At 46.4% G+C, this 22,031-nt stretch overlaps 2 protein-coding genes across 3 annotated transcripts in view; both read right to left on the minus strand.

Annotated features, from left to right (window-relative positions):
• Nucleotides 1–832, minus strand: part of LOC310758444 (cullin-9-like) — a 54,169-nt gene extending 53,337 nt beyond the window's left edge. The window contains exon 1 of the mRNA XM_083604696.1: nucleotides 742–832. The gene's annotated coding sequence lies outside the window, so the exon portion shown is untranslated. The remainder of the gene's footprint in view (nucleotides 1–741) is intronic.
• A 3,235-nt stretch (nucleotides 833–4,067) lies between these two features.
• Nucleotides 4,068–22,031, minus strand: part of SRF (serum response factor) — a 73,062-nt gene continuing 55,098 nt past the window's right edge. For both annotated transcript variants that reach the window (XM_083605214.1, XM_083605213.1), the window contains 4 exons: nucleotides 15,879–15,989; nucleotides 11,806–11,997; nucleotides 10,316–10,392; nucleotides 4,068–8,679 (listed from right to left, as the gene is read on the minus strand). In XM_083605214.1, the coding sequence (XP_083461340.1) occupies nucleotides 8,584–8,679; nucleotides 10,316–10,392; nucleotides 11,806–11,997; nucleotides 15,879–15,989 (476 nt within the window). In that variant the 3' untranslated portion in view covers nucleotides 4,068–8,583. The remainder of the gene's footprint in view (nucleotides 8,680–10,315; nucleotides 10,393–11,805; nucleotides 11,998–15,878; nucleotides 15,990–22,031) is intronic.

Genomic DNA, 22,031 nt, shown 5'->3' on the forward strand with positions numbered 1-22,031 from the left:
GTGTGTGAAATACGTTATTGGGATCGGTTCCCTCCTACCTATACTTGGGGCGGTCGGATTTCAATCAATGCATCCGACGGAGGAGGGTCGTCCTGTTGTTTCTCTCCCGGCCCCCTTTCATATAAGGTACAGTGGTACCTCAGGTTACGTACTTAATTCGTTCCGGAGGTCCGTTCTTAACCTGAAACTGTTCTTAACCTGAAGCACCACTTTAGCTAATGGGGCCTCCCGCTGCCGCCACGCAATTTCTGTTCTCATCCTGAAGCAAAGTTCTTAACCCGAGGTACTATTTCTGGGTTAGTGGAGTCTGTAACCTGAAGCGTATGTAGCCTGAGGTACCACTGTACAGGCTTTGTCGCCCGTTTAATCCACACGGCCGCAGCTCTCTCTTGAGCTTTCGGACACGCGCTCCCTCTCGGCCGCCTCCATTCAGAGGAATCCCCGCGACACCCCCAGCGGCGGGCAAGTTCCCCTCACCAGTCCCTCGACTGAACCCCTGTGGGCAAGCCGGGCTCCCTCCCCACCAGGGAGGCGGCGGTGCGGAAGCGAAAGAGAAAGGAGCACAAAGAAACGGAGCGGCGGGAGGAAGCTCCCCGCCCAGAAGGGCCGCGGGGCGACACAACGTGCTGCCGGGGAAGCGCCCCGGCTCGCCTGACGCTGAGGGCCCCTAAGCCGAGACCACCCTAGAAGGGGGCTGCTGAGGGGAATGAGCCCCGTCCGACGCCCAGGGAATCCCGTTACCTGCCCAGCCAAGCACCGAGGGCGACGCCGCCACCGCCGCCGCTCCTCCTCCTCCTCCGCCGCCGCCTCCTCGCCCGGCCACTCCAGCAGCTCCACAAGTTCCGGGTCACCAGGGCGCATGCGCCGGAAGTCGCGCGTGCGTAAGCCCTTTCCCTTCAGCTTTAACGCCGCCGCCAGCTCCTCTAGTCTACGGGGCCCTGCGAGGGACAGTTCGGACGCCGCGAAGTCGCGCGCCGCTCTGTATGTTTTGTCGCTATATGGGGTGCCGAGTGAATGGCAGCTGCAAGCAAAAAAAGCGTTCTAAGTGTTTTTTTTAAAGTGCAATGTACAACGTGACACTAGGTGGCGATGGCGAGCCTTATGGAAAATTCAATGTCTGTGTGTGTTTTTTAAAAAACGCTTTAATAATAAGCATTTTCAGAACTTTTAAAATATGTGTGTAGATTCCACCTGAGCCGTCACTGCTTAGCTGGCGAGCCGGCTGCAGCTGAGCCCATTCTCACTCCTTTAGTTATTTAATCTAGCATTTGCATCTGCCGGATAACAAGCCCCATTGAGAACACCGACACTTGCTGCTGAACAAATGTGCATTATATTACTATTATTATAACTATTATTATTACTATTACTATTATTATTATTACTATTATTTAAATGTGTTTAGTCTCTTTATCTTGCGCAGGGCAGCCCAAATCGACTTGCAACCAGACAAGCAAACAGCACCCACATAGAGCACACAAATAGATACATAAAAACCGGGGGGGGGGGGGAGAAATACATTAAAAAATAAATTGGCTGAATGCCAATCCTGGATGGGTTGCACATCTCCTGAACATAGCTGTCAACTTTTCCCTTTTCTTGTGAGGAATCCTATTCGGAATAAGGGAATTTCCCTTTAAGAAAGGGAAACGTTGACAGCTATGCTCCTGAAGGAGCAGATTCGCAGTCTGGCGGTGCTATTGGATCCAACTCTCCCTGGAGGCTCAGGCGGTCTCAGGAGCTACATGTGTCTTCTATCAGCTGCGGATGGTTAACAGCTGCAGCCATTTCCAGACCAGGAAAGCCACAGCAGGTCATGCGTTTTACTTTTGTGTGTTTTTATTAAATTTCTATACCGCCCTTCATCTGTAAATCTCAGGGTGGCGCACAGCACAAAAATACAAGATTAAAAACACAAAATGTATGTAATAAATCCAAAGAGATTTTTCTGCCCTTAAGATACAGAGTCTCCCATTTTTATCTGTGTGCAACTCCTCAGCAAGCTGGTAGTCTGTGCTGACCCACCAGTGAAAGATCTCCCAAGCCCTTTTCTCCCTAGCTCTACATACACTGCTTGTATTTAATAACATAAAATGAAGCTACTGGATCAGCCCAATGGCCCATCTAGTTTCAGCATCTTGCTCTCACAGTGCCTGTGGGAAGCCTGCAAACTGGAGATGAGCACAGCAGCACTCTGCCTACCTGTGCCTCCTAGCAACGGTATTAGCTCTATATTGATTAGAACGCAAGTCACTATCAGATTCATGCAAGCTTTATTTGCTCAACTTTAAGTGCTTTCATTAGATTGTGTAGACCAACTTGGCCAGAACAAGGCTAAAGCGCAAACTCAGTTCTTCATTTAATTTTGTTGTGATTTCAAATGACATGAAGGATTGTGTATTTGCCACCTGTGCTAGTCATTAGCATCTATATTCTAAGCACTTACAGAGTATCCTTCCCCTATGACAAGCAACTTTTTGAATATATAAGTACTGTACTGTATTAAGCTCTAAACATGGGCACTTGAATCCTGCTTTTTTTAAAAAAGCAATATTATAGGAAAAAAGCAAGGGAACACACATTATTTCTTCTGGCTTTATATCCTCCTGTTTTGACAAAAAAAAAACCTCAAGGGATTAAACTTTGCCATTTCACTGTCTATAAACTACTTTGGCACAGACAAGCTACATACAGTTGGTGACTACCCTACATACTGCTTTCCCCCCCCAAGATGGAGCCTGTATACCACCTGAGGCCATGATTTTGTGAAAGTGTGACACAAAGACAACAGAACCTGCCAAAGCAGTCCCCCCCCCAGCTCATTGTTAACCAACCCTGAGAGGATTTTCTTGGAAATAAGCCCGCTTTAACTCCATTGGACTTATCTACCGTACATGTGAAGACTTGGGCTTCGCTACAGTGGCAGGGAATTAGTTGCCCTCCAGTGTTGCTGGATAGTAACCTTAAATTTCTAGCATTTGCGAAGTCTAGCAATAAAAACCATCAAGCCTATCCAGACACAAGGCTCAAGTTACATTTATTTTAAAAGTCTTCCTGAATTTATCCTTCTCTTTAGATGATGGCTTGTGCCTATTTAATTGCTTTTTGCAGGTTAGTTAGGTTTTATATGACATTGAACCTGTTGCTGTTGTTGTTGTTTAGTCATTTAGTCGTGTCCGACTCTTCATGACCCCATGGACTAGAGCACGCCAGGCACTCCTGTCTCCCACTGCCTCCCACATTTTGGTCAAACTCATGCTGGTAGCTTCGAGAACACTGTCCAACCATCTCGTCCTCTGTCATCCCCTTCTCCTTGTGCCCTCAGTCTTTTCCAGGGAGTCTTCTCTTCTCATGAGGTGGCCAGAGTATTGGATCCTCAGCTTCAGGATCTGTCCTTCCAGTGAGCTGATTTCCTTAAGAATGGATAGGTTTGATCTTCTTGCAGACCACTTCAAAAATTTCACTTCAAAATTTATTTATTTTACTGTGTAAGCAGCTCATACATTTTTTAAAAGAAATGAAAAAGGCCAAGCCCTAGAATCTGTGAGCAAGAGCAAACTTCAGTTCATTAGGGATAAGGAGAGCCTGTGGGGAAAAAATGCTGAGAAGGGTAAAACACCGCCCCTCCACCCAATTATAATAATAATAATTTAATAATTTTATTATTTGTACCCCAGCCACTCTCGGCAAATTATCTGACAAACACTCCCATCTCCCTGTTTACATCACAACAAGAGGCACAATTTTGAGGGCCTGAATTTGCCAGTGATAACATGCAGTTTGGCTCTTCTTCAGAAAATCTGGGTTTCTGAACACCGCAGTTCAAATTCCCTCTCCCCATTTCACCCTCCAATAAATTATGAGGGACTAGCTTCCTTCAGATATATATCTCCACCGGTTCAAAGATGCATACGATCTCTGTCCAATGCAGAAAGGGCTAGGAGTGTTGCTGGTGATGTTGGGGGCTCTCTTCATTTTTGGCTTGTGAATATCCCAGAACTTTGTGAGCATCCCCCATTTTGTTTCCCGTTTCTGAATCCCTGAGGCAACACTAAGGACACAAAGTCTGTGCACAAAATGATACATTTATTGAAAGAGTATTTTTTTTTAATACAAAAGAAAGCTCTGTACATAGTACTGCGATTACAGTCACATCCTTCCAGAAACACAACCCTGGAAATTAACCCCACACGCACAGCCACTCACGCACACACACGCATACGCACACACACACAAAACCCCAAAACAATCTGTAAAGTGTGAACTAGAAAGGTCACCACACAATAAATGCCATTTCATCCCTGATAAGTGTTCTTACAAGTCAACACTTTAAATTACATGCAACATTAGCGTTTAACCTGCAGGTGCTTTTCGTAGCCAACAAAACTTCCTAAAATTGGGGGGGTGGGGAACGGACTACAGATTAAATGGAACAAGATCCTCAGCACTTGAAATCGGGCAGGGGTGTGGGGGGTCCCTGGAAGAACTTTTTTGGGGGGGGATCAGTTTGGTTTGGTTTCTGATCCTATTTAACAGGCATCTTTTGAGTCAGCAACATTAGAGAAAACCGGCTTTGCCGATGTTCCTCTACCCAAACATATCCATAATCATTCACCACAAACTCCCTCTTGATACAAATATATTCTTCATACATACCCCCTTTACTCTTACCAATTCCTAAGTGTGGGGGTTTTTTGGGGGGTCACCTGTGGCTGGACTCCCAATTCTCATCACCTCCAGCCAGCATGGCCAATTGTCAAGCATGATGGGAGTTGTAGCCTAGCAACTACTACAGGACCAGAGATTTCCCACCCCACCCCCATTAGTGGGAGAGTACAATTGACCATTTACCAACATGCCACCATGTGCAACTGCCTGGAGGCCAGTAATTTGTTATTATTGGCCATGTTAAGCACCCTTTACCACTCCCCCTCTACTCTCAACTCCTGACCAAATACAAAAGGATAGTAAAATTTTCATCACTTGGCAGGTCAACACAGGCCACCAGCTTGCTAAGGAGTTGCATGCAGATAAAAAATGAGCTATATTTACCCATTACATCAGATTCCCTTGAACTCCCTGCACTTCACCAGAATGGCTGGACCAAATTCTCATAAGGAGCTCTTAATTACTGGAAGTAGGTTACTTTTTTTTCTGAATGCATTTGTGGCATCCATGTCTTTTAAGGATAAAATATTTTAACCATGGAAGGAGTGTTCGGCTCAGAGCTTAATAGAAGAATGTAGTGCATGTCTCTAGGGCGAGGCTGGAAGTTGGAAGCACACCAGGACATTGGAATTCAAGGGTCAGTCTTGCTCAGGCCAAGGGAACCAAAGGATGGTTTCCTGGACTCATGACATCCCAAGGTGGAAAATGGGAGACTTAAAAGAATAAGGTTACCTTGGCTCCTCTTTAGGACCTCATCTTCCCGTACAGAAACATGGTTTCCCCTCCAGTTGCTAGAGTCCATTAAATGCCCATTGGCTGAAGGCTAATCAACACATGCACCAAAAACAAACAAGTATTGTATCTTAAAAGACTGGACTCAAGCCCACTCAAGTTGGCAGGTGCATAGAAGAGAAAAATCAAGGTGCTAGTTGCAGGAAGATGCAAAAATGGCAGGAAGATGCAAAATTTAAAACTCAGTGATACTTATGATGTTAACTAGATGTGCTAGATAGGCACATCTTTAGCCTTTTTTACCAGGGAAATAATGCAGTCATCTCACCAATGATCAACAATCTGGTACTATAAAAGGTTAAAGATGTGCTTGTTTAACATAGTAATTAATATCTAGCTGTCACTTACAATTTTCACTTTTATAAAGCCAACTAAATTTTGGTTTCGCACACCTGACAAAATGGGCCTGAGTCCAAGAAACCTTGTGCTGTAGTAAATCTGTTGGTCTCTTGCAGTAAAAACAATCAAGAGTCTTGTGGCACCCTCAAAGACTGACTTGAAGAGAGGTGGTAGAACAAACACTATTCCTTACGCTGCAGTAGGGGTATACAATTTTTGAATGCTTTGACATTTACAATACTAGCACACCAGGGAAGAAATTGTGCTAATTCTGTGTTTTGAGTGGAGACTTTGTTTCTTAAGGGAGTATTGAGAAATGTGAGGCACCGCTTGCAGCCAGATGTTACACAGTCCATTTTACCAAAAGGCATAAGCGGGTGTGAGTGAGCTGGGCTTAATTTCCACAGTATGGTCAACTCCATTATTGTTATTATTATTAATAAAATTTGTATACTGCCCTTCATCCGTAGATTTCAAAGGAAGCAAAGTTGGGAAAGGGGAAAATAAACCTTAAAAAGGAAGTCTCCCTTCCTCCACTGTCAGGACTTCCCATCAAGCTTGACCCAAGTGCTTGAGGCAGGAGACCAGCTTAAACGCTAATGTTCATGGAAGAAATTTCATAAAGGTGACAATACAAATTTAAAAGGCCCCTTTCCTCCTCCCCACCCCATGGCCCTTTCTTCCCCACCCACCCGCTCCCCAAGTACAAACCCCATGAAAACTGTACAGGAGCCAGACTTTAATTCCTTTGAGAATTACATAAATACTGAGTTTAACATTTAGAAAAATAAAGTCCTTTCCCGCCCCCCCGAAGGCTTCTTTTGTCTTTTTTAGTTTTAAAAAAAGGTTACAGCAGCTGCTTCCTTTCTCTAAAAGTCTGCAGCCTCCTTGCTCCAAAGTAGGCCTGTGTCTGTGTGCATGTATGTGTGTGTGTGTGTGGAAGGGGGATGAAGAATTCCTTTCCTGCGCCACTTCTGGATTGGTTAAAAGGAAGTGCATGATTGTGTGGCAAGAAAACTATCCAACGGCAGAGTGCTTTCCCCAATGGGATAGCTTCATCACATGCACACCCCTCCCATTGGAAGCACAACGCCCTTCCCGATCTCCCTTGCGGCTATTCCCTTTTTGTTTTTTTTTGCATTTGCTGACACCAAACCACGGATCTACACGATAAAGAATTTTCTAAAGCACAAGGACCTGACGGCGGCTGTCGCCTTACTCATCCGGCACTGCCTTTCTCCTGCAGGGGAGGTGCGTTCCCACAACTCTTGAGTCCTACCCAGTCCCAACTGAGGACGGCAGACTCGGAAGCAACAGAGGCAGGCGGAACACGCTTTCAAGGACGAATCATCTTGTTTTCGGGGCTACCTGATCAGGGTTGGGGTTAGAGGTCTCAAATCGTGGGCACAACAGTCTTGGGAAGGCCTTTGGAGTTCAAAACTTACAAAAATAGAGCTTTCCCTCTGCTTCCGACACTGTTCCTTTACACCCTTCTCCCCGATTACTTAGAAAAAGGACGGTGGCTCATCTCATCGACCTTCTCAAGAGGAGCAGCCTCTGCAAAAACGAACAAAGCTCGCCCGAGAGGATGCTTCCATTGCAACGATGGGGCTTAAGGGTTGCTGGGTATGACCCAAGGAAGTGGGCAGGGCGGTGTTTAAAAGCGCCCTGTCTGACAGTGAAATGTGTCCGCTGCCCGCTCACCCCCCCCCCGGGGCACGTACTCCTAAAGCCGGTGGGTTCTCACCAACCAAACACAAGCTTCGAGGGAAGGAACGGTTCCAGGGTTGCCGCCAATGTGCTCTTGCCTCTCCTCAGCCACCCACAACAGAGCCTAAGGAGAAGGAGGGCACCGGCGGGAGCGACCCCTCTTTGCAAGCCAAGCGTAAGAGGCAAGGGTCGCTGTGCAGAGGCCAGGCCACAACACATCACTGATTTGCTTGAAGGCACATTGCTGCAAGCCAGCTGGACAACCTGAACCTGGGGTGATGGGGGTGGGGGGTGAGGGGGAGAGAGAGAGATGACCCTTTGCTCCAGCATAGGTTAAAAGTGAAAATAAAATGACAGCAGAAACAAGAGACTCCCTTTTGGATGACGATGGCTTCAGACCCTTCTGCGTTCCAGCTTATCTCCCCGCCACAGTCTTGGCTGCTCAGGCTGGAGACTGTGAGCTGAGGAAGTTCGTGGACACACTGCGGAGAGGGGGAGAAGGAACTCCCGCTCTGGCGATGACGACAGAAGGAGGGTTGTTTTCTTCCTATATATTATATACACATGGCAGAGTAAAGTTCCCCCACCCACGAGAGACACGTTTCTTTGGCTGGAGTGAGGAGGGGAAAAACAAAACCAAACAAACACACACACACACAAATAAAAGCACTGTATATGCAGCGTCCAAAGGTAACAAAGCAAACCGCCCCCCCACCCCCCCTTACAGCCCAGGCTCAGCTCCCTGTCGCTGGCCTCAACAGCCACTTTAATATGTGTTTTGAGTGTGTGTGTGTGTATTTGTGCGTGTGTGTGTCGGTGTGAAGTGTTGAGAGAAAAGGAAAGAAAACGTGAAAAAGGCAACAATAAATAAGTGACAGAGTCCATAGAAAAATAGGGACCGCAGAGATCCTGGTGCAGTTTTGGGGAGCGCCGCAGGTCCTCGAGCCATGCACAGGCCTCAAAAACTGGAGGCAGCCACTGCAGGTTTGGGTGCCAGGGACACACCTTCTCCTCTGTCTCTCTCCTTCCGCCCCCCAGGTTCTCCCCCTCCCGCCCCCCGACCCCCAGAGTTGCTCAGTCACTCTTGGAGCTATGCGACGTGTCCAAGTTGACCACTTGTAGCTCTGTCAAGTTGGTGCTGCTGCTGGACTGCTGCCCGATTACGGCCATCTGGGGAGACAAAAGAACGAAGGAGAACTGTTAGGCAAAGGAGTGCTTGCATTCAAACAGCACATGCTTATTTTACTTATCTCGATCCTACATTTATATACCACCCCTCCCTCTCCCAAGGAATCCAAGGCAGTTAAAAAAAATCTTAATACTAAAAACGATTAAGTCATATAAAATACAAAGTTGGTTGCAGGCAGTGATGGTGAATTTGTCTTACGAGTGTAAGAATGAGGTGTGCCTTCATCCAGAAAAGAAGATTCGGAACGCAGGTTTCAGAAGATCGGGAAACACTGGCTTAGGAAATGCAATTGCATGATGGCCTCAACTGTCACAGGACAGACTGGTTGTCTGATGCAATCACGTGAAACACACCATTTGCTTCTAATTTCACACGGTTCTCTCAATATTTCACCATATGGAGGTACACATATTAAAGTAGTCAGAGAAGAATATACATGGATTTGTTTTACTTAAAGGTGGCATTTGCTTGTATGAACAGAATTCAGAGCTGGTTCAGACTATCAAATCTCAAAAGCCCCTTCTCTTTAGCATGGGCTGAAATTACACCAGAAAGTGTCTAACTAACCATAGTTTCCTGTTTTGTCCAAACCAGGAAACTATGGTAACCAGCTGCAGAACAAGTCAGGATATTAGACCATTTTGAAATTGGTTTAAGATCCTGATTTCTTCCAATGCTAGTAACCATAGTTTCACAGTTTGGATGAAACGAAAAGCTAAGTTAATTAGGGATTTCCTAATTTAATCATAGCTTGATGACAAAGGATAAGCGAAAGGACTACAAAGCTTGTGTGTGTCTCAGGATAATAGTAAGTCAAGACACGATCACGCAAATATGATGTACTCATCAAAACATGAAGAAAAAGCAATCAATATGATCAAGGGGATGAAACAACTACCCTACAGGGAAAAGTTACATAATTTGGGGCTTTTTACTTTTAGGAAAAAAGGCAAGTAATGAGGGATATGACAGATGATGTATGCTGAGAAAAATGTAGGAAGATAAGCTTATATCCCACTCCCAGAATATTATAATTCAGGGCCATCCAATGAAGCTTAATGTTGGAAGACTGAGGACCGACAAAAGAAAGAACTTACACAGCACATAGTTTAACTGTGGTTTGTAGCGGCCAAACACTCCAAGAGCAGTAAGCCTAGAACAAACCTTGGTTTTCTCTTTCTTTGTTTGGAGCGAGATAAATCACAAACCCAGGCCTGACTGTAACACTTAGCTACTGGCAGTGTAGCAGCAGGAGTAGGGAGTGAAGCAGCTGTGATTGTCTAACTGTTGCGTTAGCACACTTGCCTGTTCACACTAAGCCATAGTTTGGCTTAGTGTTATGTGCGAACCAGGCCATTGTCTGCTTCCATCCCTAGGAGTCTTGAAGCTTGAATGAAACAATAGGGAAATGCAACGAAGTGGGATCGCTGCAATTCAGTACACAAGGCAACTTGGGAAACAGACCTGGTAGCTGTGTATGTTCAGCAGGGTGCAAAGAAAATTACAGCCAGCCTTACAGCACAATCCCATTTCCTCAGAAGCACAATCCCTTAAGGTTCAATAGGACTGCAGTCCCAGTCTGGGGGAAGTTTAAGTCTATTTAAATGGCGAACTTACCTGGTGAAGCTGGACAGCTGAGACTGGGATTTGAACTGTTCCTGATGGTGCTGTCAGGAACACCTGAGGGACTCCACCTGCCAAAGAAAAAAATCACAAGTGTCCCATTAGCCACTATCCAAAACTAACAGCGCCAACAACACCACCTTCAAATGATCCAGAACAATTCGGGTGTAATCATAGTGGCATAAACGAAAATAAACCCAGAACCAATATCATTAAAGCTAGAAACAAAACGAGCCATTTCAAAGAGAGCAAGCAATGTTCTATTGAACAAAAGCTGCCCTAAACATGCTTTATAAAAGCAGTGATCACCAAATCTCATGCTGAAATGCAGGGTGGGGGCTCACCGAAATAAAAATGTGTATATATTTCAATAAAGCTTAAGTATTAAAATATATAAAGCATCTCCACTGGTCTGTTGTTGTTGTTTAAAAAAGCACACCTACTACTTTTCTGTCCAGATTTTCACTGTTTCAAATATGGTAACCCTACTTGCCAGCAAGCAGCTCTGACAAGTCTCCAGCAGAGGTCTTTCTTACAAACTGGTACGTGAGATCCCTACAGAGAACTACAAATCCGGGACCTTCTGCAAAACATGCACTCTGCCACTCAGCTATGCATCAAAGATATGCAGCTGCTCCTTTTCACCCTTCTCAAATCTTCCTCTCTGGAATAATAATAATAATAATAATAATAATAATAATAATAATAATAATAATTTATTTATTTATTTATTTATACCCCGCCCATCTGGCTGGGCCTCCCCAGCCACTCTAGGCGGCTTCCAAAAAAAAAAAAATTAAAATACTGTAATACATCAAACATTAAAAGCTTCTCTAAACAGGGCTGCCTTCAGGTGTCTTCTAAAAGTCTGGTAGTTGTTGTTCTCTTTGACATCTGGTGGGAGGGCGTTCCACAGGGTGGGCGCCACAACCGAGAAGGCCCTCATATCTCTTTCCAAACCCAAGTGTAACTTACCCTGAGCAGATGTAACTTAAATAATCACACATTCTTTCCTGTGTATTCCCTTGACTCCACTTTCTTCCCCTTCCTCTGGTTCAAATTTTAGATTGTAAGCTCCTCAAGGCAGAGTGCTGTGCTCTTCTACTCGGTAAAACACCATGCACGTTACTGGTGCTATCTATCTGTCTGTCTGTCTGTCTATCTGTCTGTCTTTGCCCTGAGGAACGCAACACATGGCAGAATGCAGATCATTCACTCTTTCAGAAACACCATTGTGCATCAGGAAAGACGGATTTCATCATGAGCTGAGCAAGACACAACAGCTCAGCCTCACACCCTTCAGACGATTTTGGGGAGAGCTGTCGTTCTAACCTAATCGCGGACACCAAGCGACACCTGCTCCTGTACCAGATTGACGCATTTTATTTCGAGAATATTCCGCAAGATGCTTTGAGAGCCCTTTGAAGCTACAGAAGTGTGATAAGAGCATTCTACGTAAAGGAAAAGCCCGCCTCCAATCTTACCCTGATCCTGGACCTGGCCGTGTGAAACCTGCATTGCAGATTGTGCCTGGGAGAAGGCATTGAGAACTGCAAGGCCACCATCTGTCAGGCCTGACGTAGGCGCGTACATCACTGCGTGAGGACTGGGGTACATCATATGGCCTCCTACGGTGGTTGGCACGGACGAAGTCATGATCGTAGCTGGCAGGGTCACTGGCAAAAGAAAGCGGGGGCAAGGCACAATTGTTCATGTACGGAATAACGGCGGTCAGAATTTTAGTAGCAAGAAATTGGAAAAACACAACAATACCCAACACAGAAGATTGGCAAATCCTAATGGTAGAATATCTGCAGCTAGCGAAAGTGACAGGAAGAGTAAGAGGCCAATCAAAACAAAAAGTCTGTAAGGATTGCGGAATCTTTAAGAATACTTAGAAAACTATGGAATAAAAGGAAACATCTTGGCAGAATTAGACTGATCCCTGTATTGTATAAATATAAGTTCGTAGGGAGGTAAAAAGAAATAATATAAGAAATATGTAAATGTGCGGTATAAAGTAATGGATAGATAAAGTACAGTGATATTAATTGGAAGTCAGTTATAAATTTCTTCTCTATAAGTTTTATAATTGTGTTCAGTATCAGGAATATATATGATGACAATTATATTAATCTTCTTGTATCTTATAGTGTGGTGGTTTGTTTGATTTTTCTGTTATTTGTTTGTTTGATTGGACGCGGGTGGCGCTGTGGGTAAAACCTCAGCGCCTAGGACTTGCCAATCGCATGGTCGGCGGTTCGAATCCCCGCGACGGGATGCGCTCCTGTTGTTCGGTCCCAGCGCCTGCCAACCTAGCAGTTCGAAAGCACCCCCGGGTGCAAGTAGATAAATAGGGACCGCTTACCAGCGGGAAGGTAAACGGCGTTCCGTGTGCTGCGCTGGCTCGCCAGATGCAGCTTGTCACGCTGGCCACGTGACCTGGAAGTGTCTGCGGACAGCGCTGGCTCCCGGCCTCTAGAGTGAGATGAGCGCACAACCCTAGAGTCTGTCAAGACTGGCCCGTACGGGCAGGGGTACCTTTACCTCTACCTTTTATGTATGTCTGTTTTCTCATAAATGTATTTATTTTAAATTAATAAAGATATAGTTAAATAATAATAATAGATGGCACCTCACCCACAATGCCTCAGACCCCTGTGCTGCATCAGCTTCAGTCCGTTATCTTGCTTGTTTTTAAGATGCAGAACCAGTGAGGATTTTTGCATGCAGCCATCAAGCAATTGCTTGAAAACCTCACAGTGGGATTCCTGGGTCCATCACCAGCTCATTGCATACATTTGCTTTACACAGGATTAAGCTGACATAGGAAGCTCAATTCTTTCAGGGCTTCCCAACATCTGCCAGAAAACAGATGTCATGGCTGGCATGTGGGGGTAGGGGGACAGGGGTTATGCACATGAGTACATGTCAGCGCCAAGACAACCGGAATACACCGGTGAGAATAAGATGCACTTCTCTGCACATGCAGGTCTCCTTCTCTTCGAGCCGGCTGCTGGAAAATCCAGCCAGCTCTCAAATTTTGCAAAAACAATATTAATCACACTCCTATACATTATGCTTTGTTAGGGGTATGTTAAATTGTACACCTAAAGACAAATAAGGAATGTGCGAGACACACATAGAGATGTGAAGGCCTTGAAAACACGTGGAAAGATTGGGGGGAGCTGTCCCCTCTCCTTTTCAAGGGTCCCCCACCCCACTTTTTTTCCAATGGAAAACCCCAGGGTTTTCACCTCCTTTTTTGAGAGGGGGGCTCCAATTTTTATGGTTTGTTTTCATATCTTCATGTGTCATGCAGGGTCCTCATCAGGAAACTGGGACTGCCTGCAACTGTCTGCTGAGAGTACCCTCAGCGGCAAACCCCACTTTGCTACCAGGCAATGTACAAAATAGCCCTGAAATAGGAATTGGGCTGGTTTGGAAGCAGCCGTGATAGAACTCCTTTGAATAGAAAGTTGGTGTGTGTGTGTGTATACAGTCGGACCTTGTTTTGCGACTGGGATCCATTCTGGAGCCCTGGACGCTAGACGAAACAGACGTAGGATTAAGTGCCAGCGCTTCTGCGCATGCGGCAAACCCCAAAGTAACCCATTCCAGTACTTCCGGGTTTGCCGCGGACGTTCAACAAAATGGACGCTCGATGAGGCAGACTCAAAACGAGGTACCACTCTGTGTGTGTGTGTGTGTGTGTGTGTGTGTGTGTGTGTACAGTGGTACCTCTGGTTGCGAATGGTATCCGTTCCGGAGCCCGTTTGCATCATGAGCAAAACACCACCTGCGTCTGCGCAGGTCGCGATTCGCCACTTCTGCGCAGGACGTCATTCTGAGCGTCTGCACATGCGCAAGTGGCGAAAACTGGAAGTAACCCGTTCCATTACTTCTGGGTCGCCACGGGACGCAACCTGAACTGGACGTAACAAGAGGTATGACTATATATATATATATATACATACATATACATATATATATATATATATATATATATATATATATATATATGCACAAGCAAACACCCACTAGATGGCACTAGAGTAACACTATATTAGAACAAATACTTTCCTCTAAGTTTCTCAAGCATTCTCCTGCCGGCCTATCAGCACTGACTAGACAAGGGTCTGCTGAACTCGAAGGAGACAGTGACCTTGTAAGCAATGATATACTTTTGCGCAGAGCAGTGCTTGGGACAAGAATGATCTTTAAAAGAAGCTCCGATTGCAGGGAGCTGCGCAAGCAAAGGGGGGAGGGGAGCTCAGGTGCCTCTGCAACAGCACTCAATAAGCCCAGGCAGGGCACACGGACTGCAAATCTACACAACCACAGGTCAGAACCAGCAGGTTCAATTGGAAGGATGTAGGTGTGGGTGAAAGGAAAGCCTTGCACAGCCTAGAACAAGCTTGGGGCAGATTTATCCTGCCACCTCATTTCATCCAGGCCACATGGGTAGCTGGAAGACTCCAGCCTCACCAAGTGTTTGGGTAACAGACTTTGCCAGGTGGGGGGAGAGAGAGAAAATCATCAGAGTCACAGTTCTTCAAGCTTGGGTCCTCCTTGCATTGTTCGACTACAACCCCCAGCATCCCCCGCCAGCTCAGCCGCCGGTCATGGATGATGTGAGTTGTAGTCCAATGGCATTCAGGGAAGCAAGGCTGAAGAAAGCCACTTTGGGCATCAACCCCTTCCCTGCTCAGCCTCTGCCCTGGATAAAAAGGTAAAGGTAAAGGTACCCCTGACCATTAGGTCCAGTCGTGACCGACTCTGGGGTTGCGGCGCTCATCTCACTTTATTGGCCAAGGGAGCCGGCGTACAGCTTCCGGGTCAGGTGGCCAGCATGACTAAGCCGCTTCTGGCGAACCAGAGCAGTGCACGGAAACGCCGTTTACCTTCCCGCCGGAGCGGTACCTATTTATCTACTTGCACTTTGAGGTGCTTTCAAACTGCTAGGTTGGCAGGAGCAGGGACCGAGCAACAGGAGCTCACCCCGTCGCAGGGATTCGAGCCACCGACCTTCTGATCAGCAAGTCCTAGGCTCTGTGGTTTAACCCACAGCGCCACCCGCGTTCCCTATAAAAAAAGGTAGGGTTGCCATATTTTGAAGAGCAAAAAAGGGGACACATTTGCCGACTTCAGATTCTAACTATAGATCGCAAGGGCGACTCTCATTTTACATACCCATGAAAAAGAGGACGTGTCCTAGAAAAAGAGGACATATGGCAACCCTAAAATACCTAGGCCTAGGTTGGGCAGTGGAGACCAATAGCACATGCTCTCCCCCACTGGTCTCTCCTGACTGGCTGGGCACCATGGCTGGGAGGTGTTTCAAACAACAGCAATCCACTGATAGGAGAGACAGAGGTCAGCTGACTGGGTGACCGCTGGAGCCAGCAACCAAGGGATGGAAGCCCAGGGGTACTAAGGCAGGACGGCTACACGTTGTTGTGGATGTCTTCTGTGAGTCAATGGCCCTGATAGAAATGAAAGTTCCCCATTCCCTACCCAGAGTTATGTGGCAGCAAGAGATTTGGTGGCTGCTTACCTGTCCCGCTGGAAGAGGTCTGGGTGAGGTCAGTACTGCTGTCAGTTGTGGGAGACGTCTGCTGATGCACCTGGATGGCTTGCACGGGAACTTGCTGAGCCACGGCTCCACCTATGAAGCAAGATGGGGACCGTTTAACTCCTACACTTGACTTAGCTCCATTCAGCCCATTGACAAAGTTCACCTTTCCAGACAACTTTCCAGAGCTAACAATGCAACATATAAATTACATCAACAGCAACTTCTTTTTAAACTGCTTGGTTTTGTGCTCCATTGTTGTTGTTTTTGAAAGGGTGCTGCTTTTGACCTTTAAAGCCCTATGCGGCCTAGGGCCCACGTACCTAGGGGACCGCCTCTCCTGGTATGCCCCGCGGAGGACCTTAAGGTCCACAAATGACAACATTTTGGAGGTCCCAGGTCGCAAGGTGGTTAGGTTGGTCTCAACTAGGGCCAGGGCCTTTTCAGTACTGGCCCCGACTTGGTGGAAAGCTCTGTCACAAGAGACTAGGGCCCTGCGGGACTTGACATATTTCCGCAGGGCCTGCAAGACAGAGCTGTTCCGCCTGGCCTTTGGTTTGGACTCAGTCTGACCCTTACGTTTCCCTCCCCTTATGGTCTTGATTTATCAGCTACTTTAAAATGAGGCTGCATTTTAAATTGCATTTTAACCTGCATTTTAAATTGTTTTCCCCCCCTTTTCCCCCCTCCCCCCATTATGTTTTTACTGTGATTTTATTGGTGTTAGCTGCCCTGAGCCGGGCTCTGGCCGGAGAGGGCGGGATATAAATAAAATTTATTATTAGTATTATTATTCATGTTACTCAACTTGGTACAAATTTATTTATTATGTGGCAATGGAAAAGCATGGTTATAGGCTACCAGCAACATGCAGGGATCTACAGAATGATATTTTTGTTCTACAGATGAAGTGGTTTGACTTATCAATGCAAATGCTTTTAATTTTTTTTTCTTTATGTATGCTCCTATGTGGGGAGAGGATATGTTTATTGTTATTCTGAGAATGGAGAATAAAATGGGTGCTAATGTGTTGTTGTTGTTTTTAAGAAAAGCTATCCAATTAACAGAGCCACTGGCCCAAAATTCATAAAATCAGAGTTGGAAGGGACCCCAAGGATCATCTAGTCCAACCCCCTGCAATGCAGGGATCTCAACTAAAGCATCCATGACAGATGACCATCCAACCTCTGCTTAAAAACCTCCAAGGAAGGAGAGTCTATCAACTCTCATGGGAGTCCGTTCCACTGCTGAACAGTTCCTACTGTCAGAAAGTTTTTTCTGAATATTTAGTTAGAATCTCCTTTCTTGTAACTACTTGAAGGCAATGCCTTGAGTCCTACCCTCCAGAGCAGGAGAAAACAAGCATGCTCCCTGTTCCATATGAAAGGAATTGCAAAAAATTCAGTCCATCCTAGGTAAATTAAGATATCAGAAAGCTCTGCAAATTTCTGTCTTTTAATATTTAATAAAACACACGCATATACAAAACTGGTCCTAAAACCTTAGTGTGAAACAAACGAGAAATATAGAGAGGTATAATAATAATAATAATAATAATAATAATAATAATAATAATACAGAGGGGTCTGATTATATTAAGCATCATCATTCCCACTGCAAAAAAAAAAAAAAAAAAAGACGCCTAGACATTGTGGTGACTGTAACCTAGGCTTAAGGTGCCATTTGACAATTAATAATAATAATTTTATTATTTGTACCCCGCCCAACTGACAAGGTTGCCCCAGCCACTCTGGGCAGCTTCCAACAAATATAAAAGCATAATAAAACACCAAGCACTAAAAACTTCCCTTTTTCTATACGTCTATACGTCTAAAGTCGTATAGTTATTTATCTCCTCGACATCTGATGGGAGGGCGCCACTACCGAGAAGACCCGCTTTCCTGGTTCCCTGTAACTTCACTTCTCGCAGTGAGAGAACTGCCAGAAGGCCCTTGGAGCTGGACCTCAGTGTCAGGGCCTTATATATTAGCTTATATATCTGAGTTTCTAACACTGTTCGAAAGTAAATGAGCAAGGCGAGGAGTTCCTAACTGAACTGCGGCTACAAAGATGCGCTGACGACTAACACACCCTCCCACAAGGGATTTCAAGATGAGGCAGTGCTTGCTCACTCATGAGACTCTCTCGCCCTACAGGTCTGCTGCAGACAGACACACACACTGTGCTCTGGGTAAGCGCCTCTGATCACACCTGGATGCCTGGTTCTCAGCGACAAGGCTGCATCCTGCCCCTTTGTTTCCAGCTCTCCTCCATGCCTGGGTACCAGACTTCCAGCCCCCTCCTCCCATCTGCTCCTTCTGGCTGAGGCTGCCAAACCATGCCAAATCCTGATGGGGCTGAGGGACCCATGATACAGCTGGGAAAGTCACTGCCAGCCAGGTGTGAAGACATCCACTTTGTTCCACAGCAACCGATTTCGAAAGCTACACTATGTTTGGCCATGGAGGTTCCATTGAACTATGTTGGTTGAGGGCCACAAATTTATTGAAGCCCCTTTAAAAACCACTCAAAGCAACTGGCCATTAGTATACAGTGGTACCTCGGGTTACATACACTTCAGGTTACAGACTCTGCTAACCCAGAAATATTACCCCGGGTTAAGAACTCTGCTTCAGGATGAGAACAGAAATCATGCAGCGGCGGCGCAGTGGCAGCAGGAGGCCCCATTAGCTAAAGTGGTGCTTCAAGTTAAGAACAGTTTCAGGTTAAGAACGGACCTCCGGAACAAATTAAGTACTTAACCCCAGGTACCACTGACATTATGGGTCTGAAGTTCATTTTACATTGTCAGGACGCAGGGCCGTGTGTATTTTGCACAATTATTTTTTGGGGGGAGGGAAAATATTCTCACCCCTCTACGCCACTTACACACAGAATCTTGCAATCTGCATACATTCATGCAGTTTAATAATATTTGGATATGCATGTGCATTCTGCACAATTTATTATTCTGCTGTTGTAGGGGAAAGGATAGCAATCTCCAGGATTGATTCAAAATCCTGTTCAACTGCAGCCCTATTCCTTCCCCAGTCCCCCCCCCTTTCATCAAGGCTGATGCATTTCCAGCCCTCTTCTTGCAACCTTGAGTGCTAAAATATTTAAGATGAAAAGCTGAAATTCCCAGGACAGTGAATACTTATTTTCTGTGCCTGCATGCCATGACTGCAGCAGAAAGGAATACAAACAGCCCTGCTTGGAAACAGATTATATGCAATTCCTTTGCTCAGAACAAGAACATAAAAAGAGGTGTCGGGACTGAATATTTTTAACTTAAGATTTCAATTCTAAGCATTTTAAATTTAAGAACTAGCACCAGGGTCAAGATAGCTCATTGAGGGACATATACTTTTTTATCAATTTATGCCAACTTAATGATGCCATGGGGACGCGGGTGGCACTGTGATCTAAACCACAGAGCCTAGGAGTTGCCGATCAGAAGGTCGGTGGTTCGAATCCCCGCGACGGGGTGAGCTCCCGCTGCTCGGTCCCTGCTCCTGCCAACCTAGCAGTTCGAAAGCCCATCAAAGTGCAAGTAGATAAATAGGTACCGCTCCAGCGGGAAGGTAAACGGCGTTTCTGTGTGCTGCTCTGGTTCGCCAGAAGCGGCTTAGTCATGCTGGCCACATGACCCGGAAGCTGTACACCGGCTCCCTTGGCCAATAAAGCGAGATGAGCGCCGCAACCCCAGAGTCGGTCACGACTGGACCTAATGGTCAGGGGTCCCTTTACCTTTAATGATGCCATGACCTACAGCAATTAGTCACAGGAGAAGTCCAGACTAGCACACGCCAAGGCATTGGACACCGCCCCCATTCCTTCTGAAGAGCAGGGTGGGACCAGTGATTCACACATTTCGGGTCCCAAGCAATGGGACTAGGCAAGCAAGCAGGGCACTCCTGAGAGTAAGCTGGGTCTGTTAGAGCCTGAGCATCTGGCAGCAGCTCCTTGGAGACAAAGGTGAGCTCTACCCAGCCGGTCCAGGCCCAAGTGCCTCCCTGGTTGCTGCGGAAACAGCAGTATCAGGAGGCGGGGAAGGGGATGTCCAGAAACAACTACTCTGTCCCTCCCCTGCATCAAAGCTCAGCACTTCCATCCCATTCTTCTTCACCCTGCCAAGAAGCTTCCATGGGGCTCATGACACACAGGCTGCATGCAATAAACACAAAGCAGCTAGGATAGCTCAGTTTGCAGAGCTTGGGACTCTGAACCTCAGGGTTGTGGGTTCGAGCCCCACGCGGGGCAAAAAGATTCCTGCATTGCAGGGGGTTGGACTAGATGACCCCCTGCGATTCCTTTCCAACTCTGTGATCTATTATTTCTATGAAGAAAGCACTCTGATCGTCTTTGCCCTGGATTAAAGCAACACGCATATTGAATGAGGAGGGAGTCTCACATCCAAAGAACTGTCATCCTGTTTGTGCAAGGACTTCCACTGCAGCCCCTCTCCCCACCATGTGCCCTCCAATTCTGTTCTGGGGGCTCCCCTACCCCTCTGCTGTGGATCTGTAGGGGTCACAGGGAGGAGAGAAGAAGGAGGGGAAGTTTGACAACACAAACAGAAGTCCTTGTGCAAGTGGGACAACTTCCTAGGTCAGGGAGGCAGGAATGTCTGACAAGCATTTAGAAAACACAGACACACAAGCAGTCCATGTTGAACAGTGAGAGGGGGCACAGAGCAGGTTTCTACTCATACAATGATCTGCTGCGTTCCAGCTTGTCTTATTTCCCCATCGGCACTCCCACCCCACGCGGTATACAGGATGTTTATATCTTAAGAAATATTTATGCATACTACCCTAACCAAGAAGATTCTGCTGATCTACACAGCAACTTGAAACTCTTGTGCACACAAACAGAGCAGCGGGAGGCCAAGGGGAAAAGGCGACCGGCCCAAAATTTCTAGAAAAAGCATTCAGCCAGCTACTGTCATTTCAGCATGACCTGTGCGGACATTTGCCCTTTTCAACCGGGCGCATTGGACATACAGGTCTATGTCTTCCACCGTTCAGCTTTGTGGACTTCATGATGCCTCCACGTGTGTGTGTGTGTGTGTGTGTGTGTGTGTGTGTGTGTGTTTTCAACCTATTTTAAGCCAAGTCTTCCATCCATCTCCAGTTTTCCTATGCCAGCACTACCCAATCGGCAAGTAGCCTCCAGAGACAGCAGTACTGCCTTCAATGGAAAGGTGAAAGGTAGTAAACCGTTCTATCTAATCCTCTCTCCCATTTCTTTATTTTATTTTATTTTTAGACAGAAAATCATAAGGAGGCTTCCTACGAGATGTCCGAGCACACAAAAGGAGCGTTTATAGGACCACATATCACCGAAAGAGCTGGAAGTTGGGTATGAGCAATCTTTTCAGGGTTGGGGGGTGCATTTTGCTAGGGAGAGGGGGGGAAGTGGTACGGATGCAGTGTGTCCACTGTGGCTGTTGGGGCAAAGCAAAAAGTGGACAAGGCACCCCTTCTTTCTTCCTCCGTTCATTCATTCTCTCTCTCTTCTTGCTTGGGAGAAGGGTAAAATGAAGGCTGCAACATGCCAGGCACAAGTTGCCTACCAGAACTGCAAGAGGTTGTTTCCCCACCCACACTATTCTGTATAGAAATAAGGACTTGCTTTTGCACCGGCACTTGGCTTCAAAGTCGCAGGCTGACTTCATACTCAACGGTCCACGGCCTGAACCGAATGGAGACTGGGGGGTGGGGGGAGAAACATGCAAAGGGTTTTGTCAAGCACAGAGTAGCTGCTTCTAAATTCACAGGAAACAATTGCACAACCAAGAATCAGACGGCAGTTCCACGGAAGGTGTCGCAATGCAAACCGGAGTTCCCACGGGCCAAAGAGAAAGCAAGTTTCTGAGCGGTGTGACCTCACCCCAGCCGACTGCATAAATCGCATCAGCCATTATTCTGCCCAATCGCCAGGTTCTTCCCTTGTGGTCTTCTCCAGATTAGCCTAATCCGATTAATTACACCACTTTGAAGATATAACCGGCTCGGCGGTGTTCTCCTTTTCCCAGTTCAATCTATTACAGCGGCTAAGTTATCGGTCCCCAGGGCGCACTATCGCGAGCGAGCAAAACGCTCTGCGCCTCCAACCACAACTGCAACCTCT

Source organism: Podarcis filfolensis, assembly GCF_964270895.1.
Source record: "Podarcis filfolensis genome assembly, chromosome: 3".
Lineage (NCBI taxonomy): Eukaryota > Metazoa > Chordata > Lepidosauria > Squamata > Lacertidae > Podarcis > Podarcis filfolensis.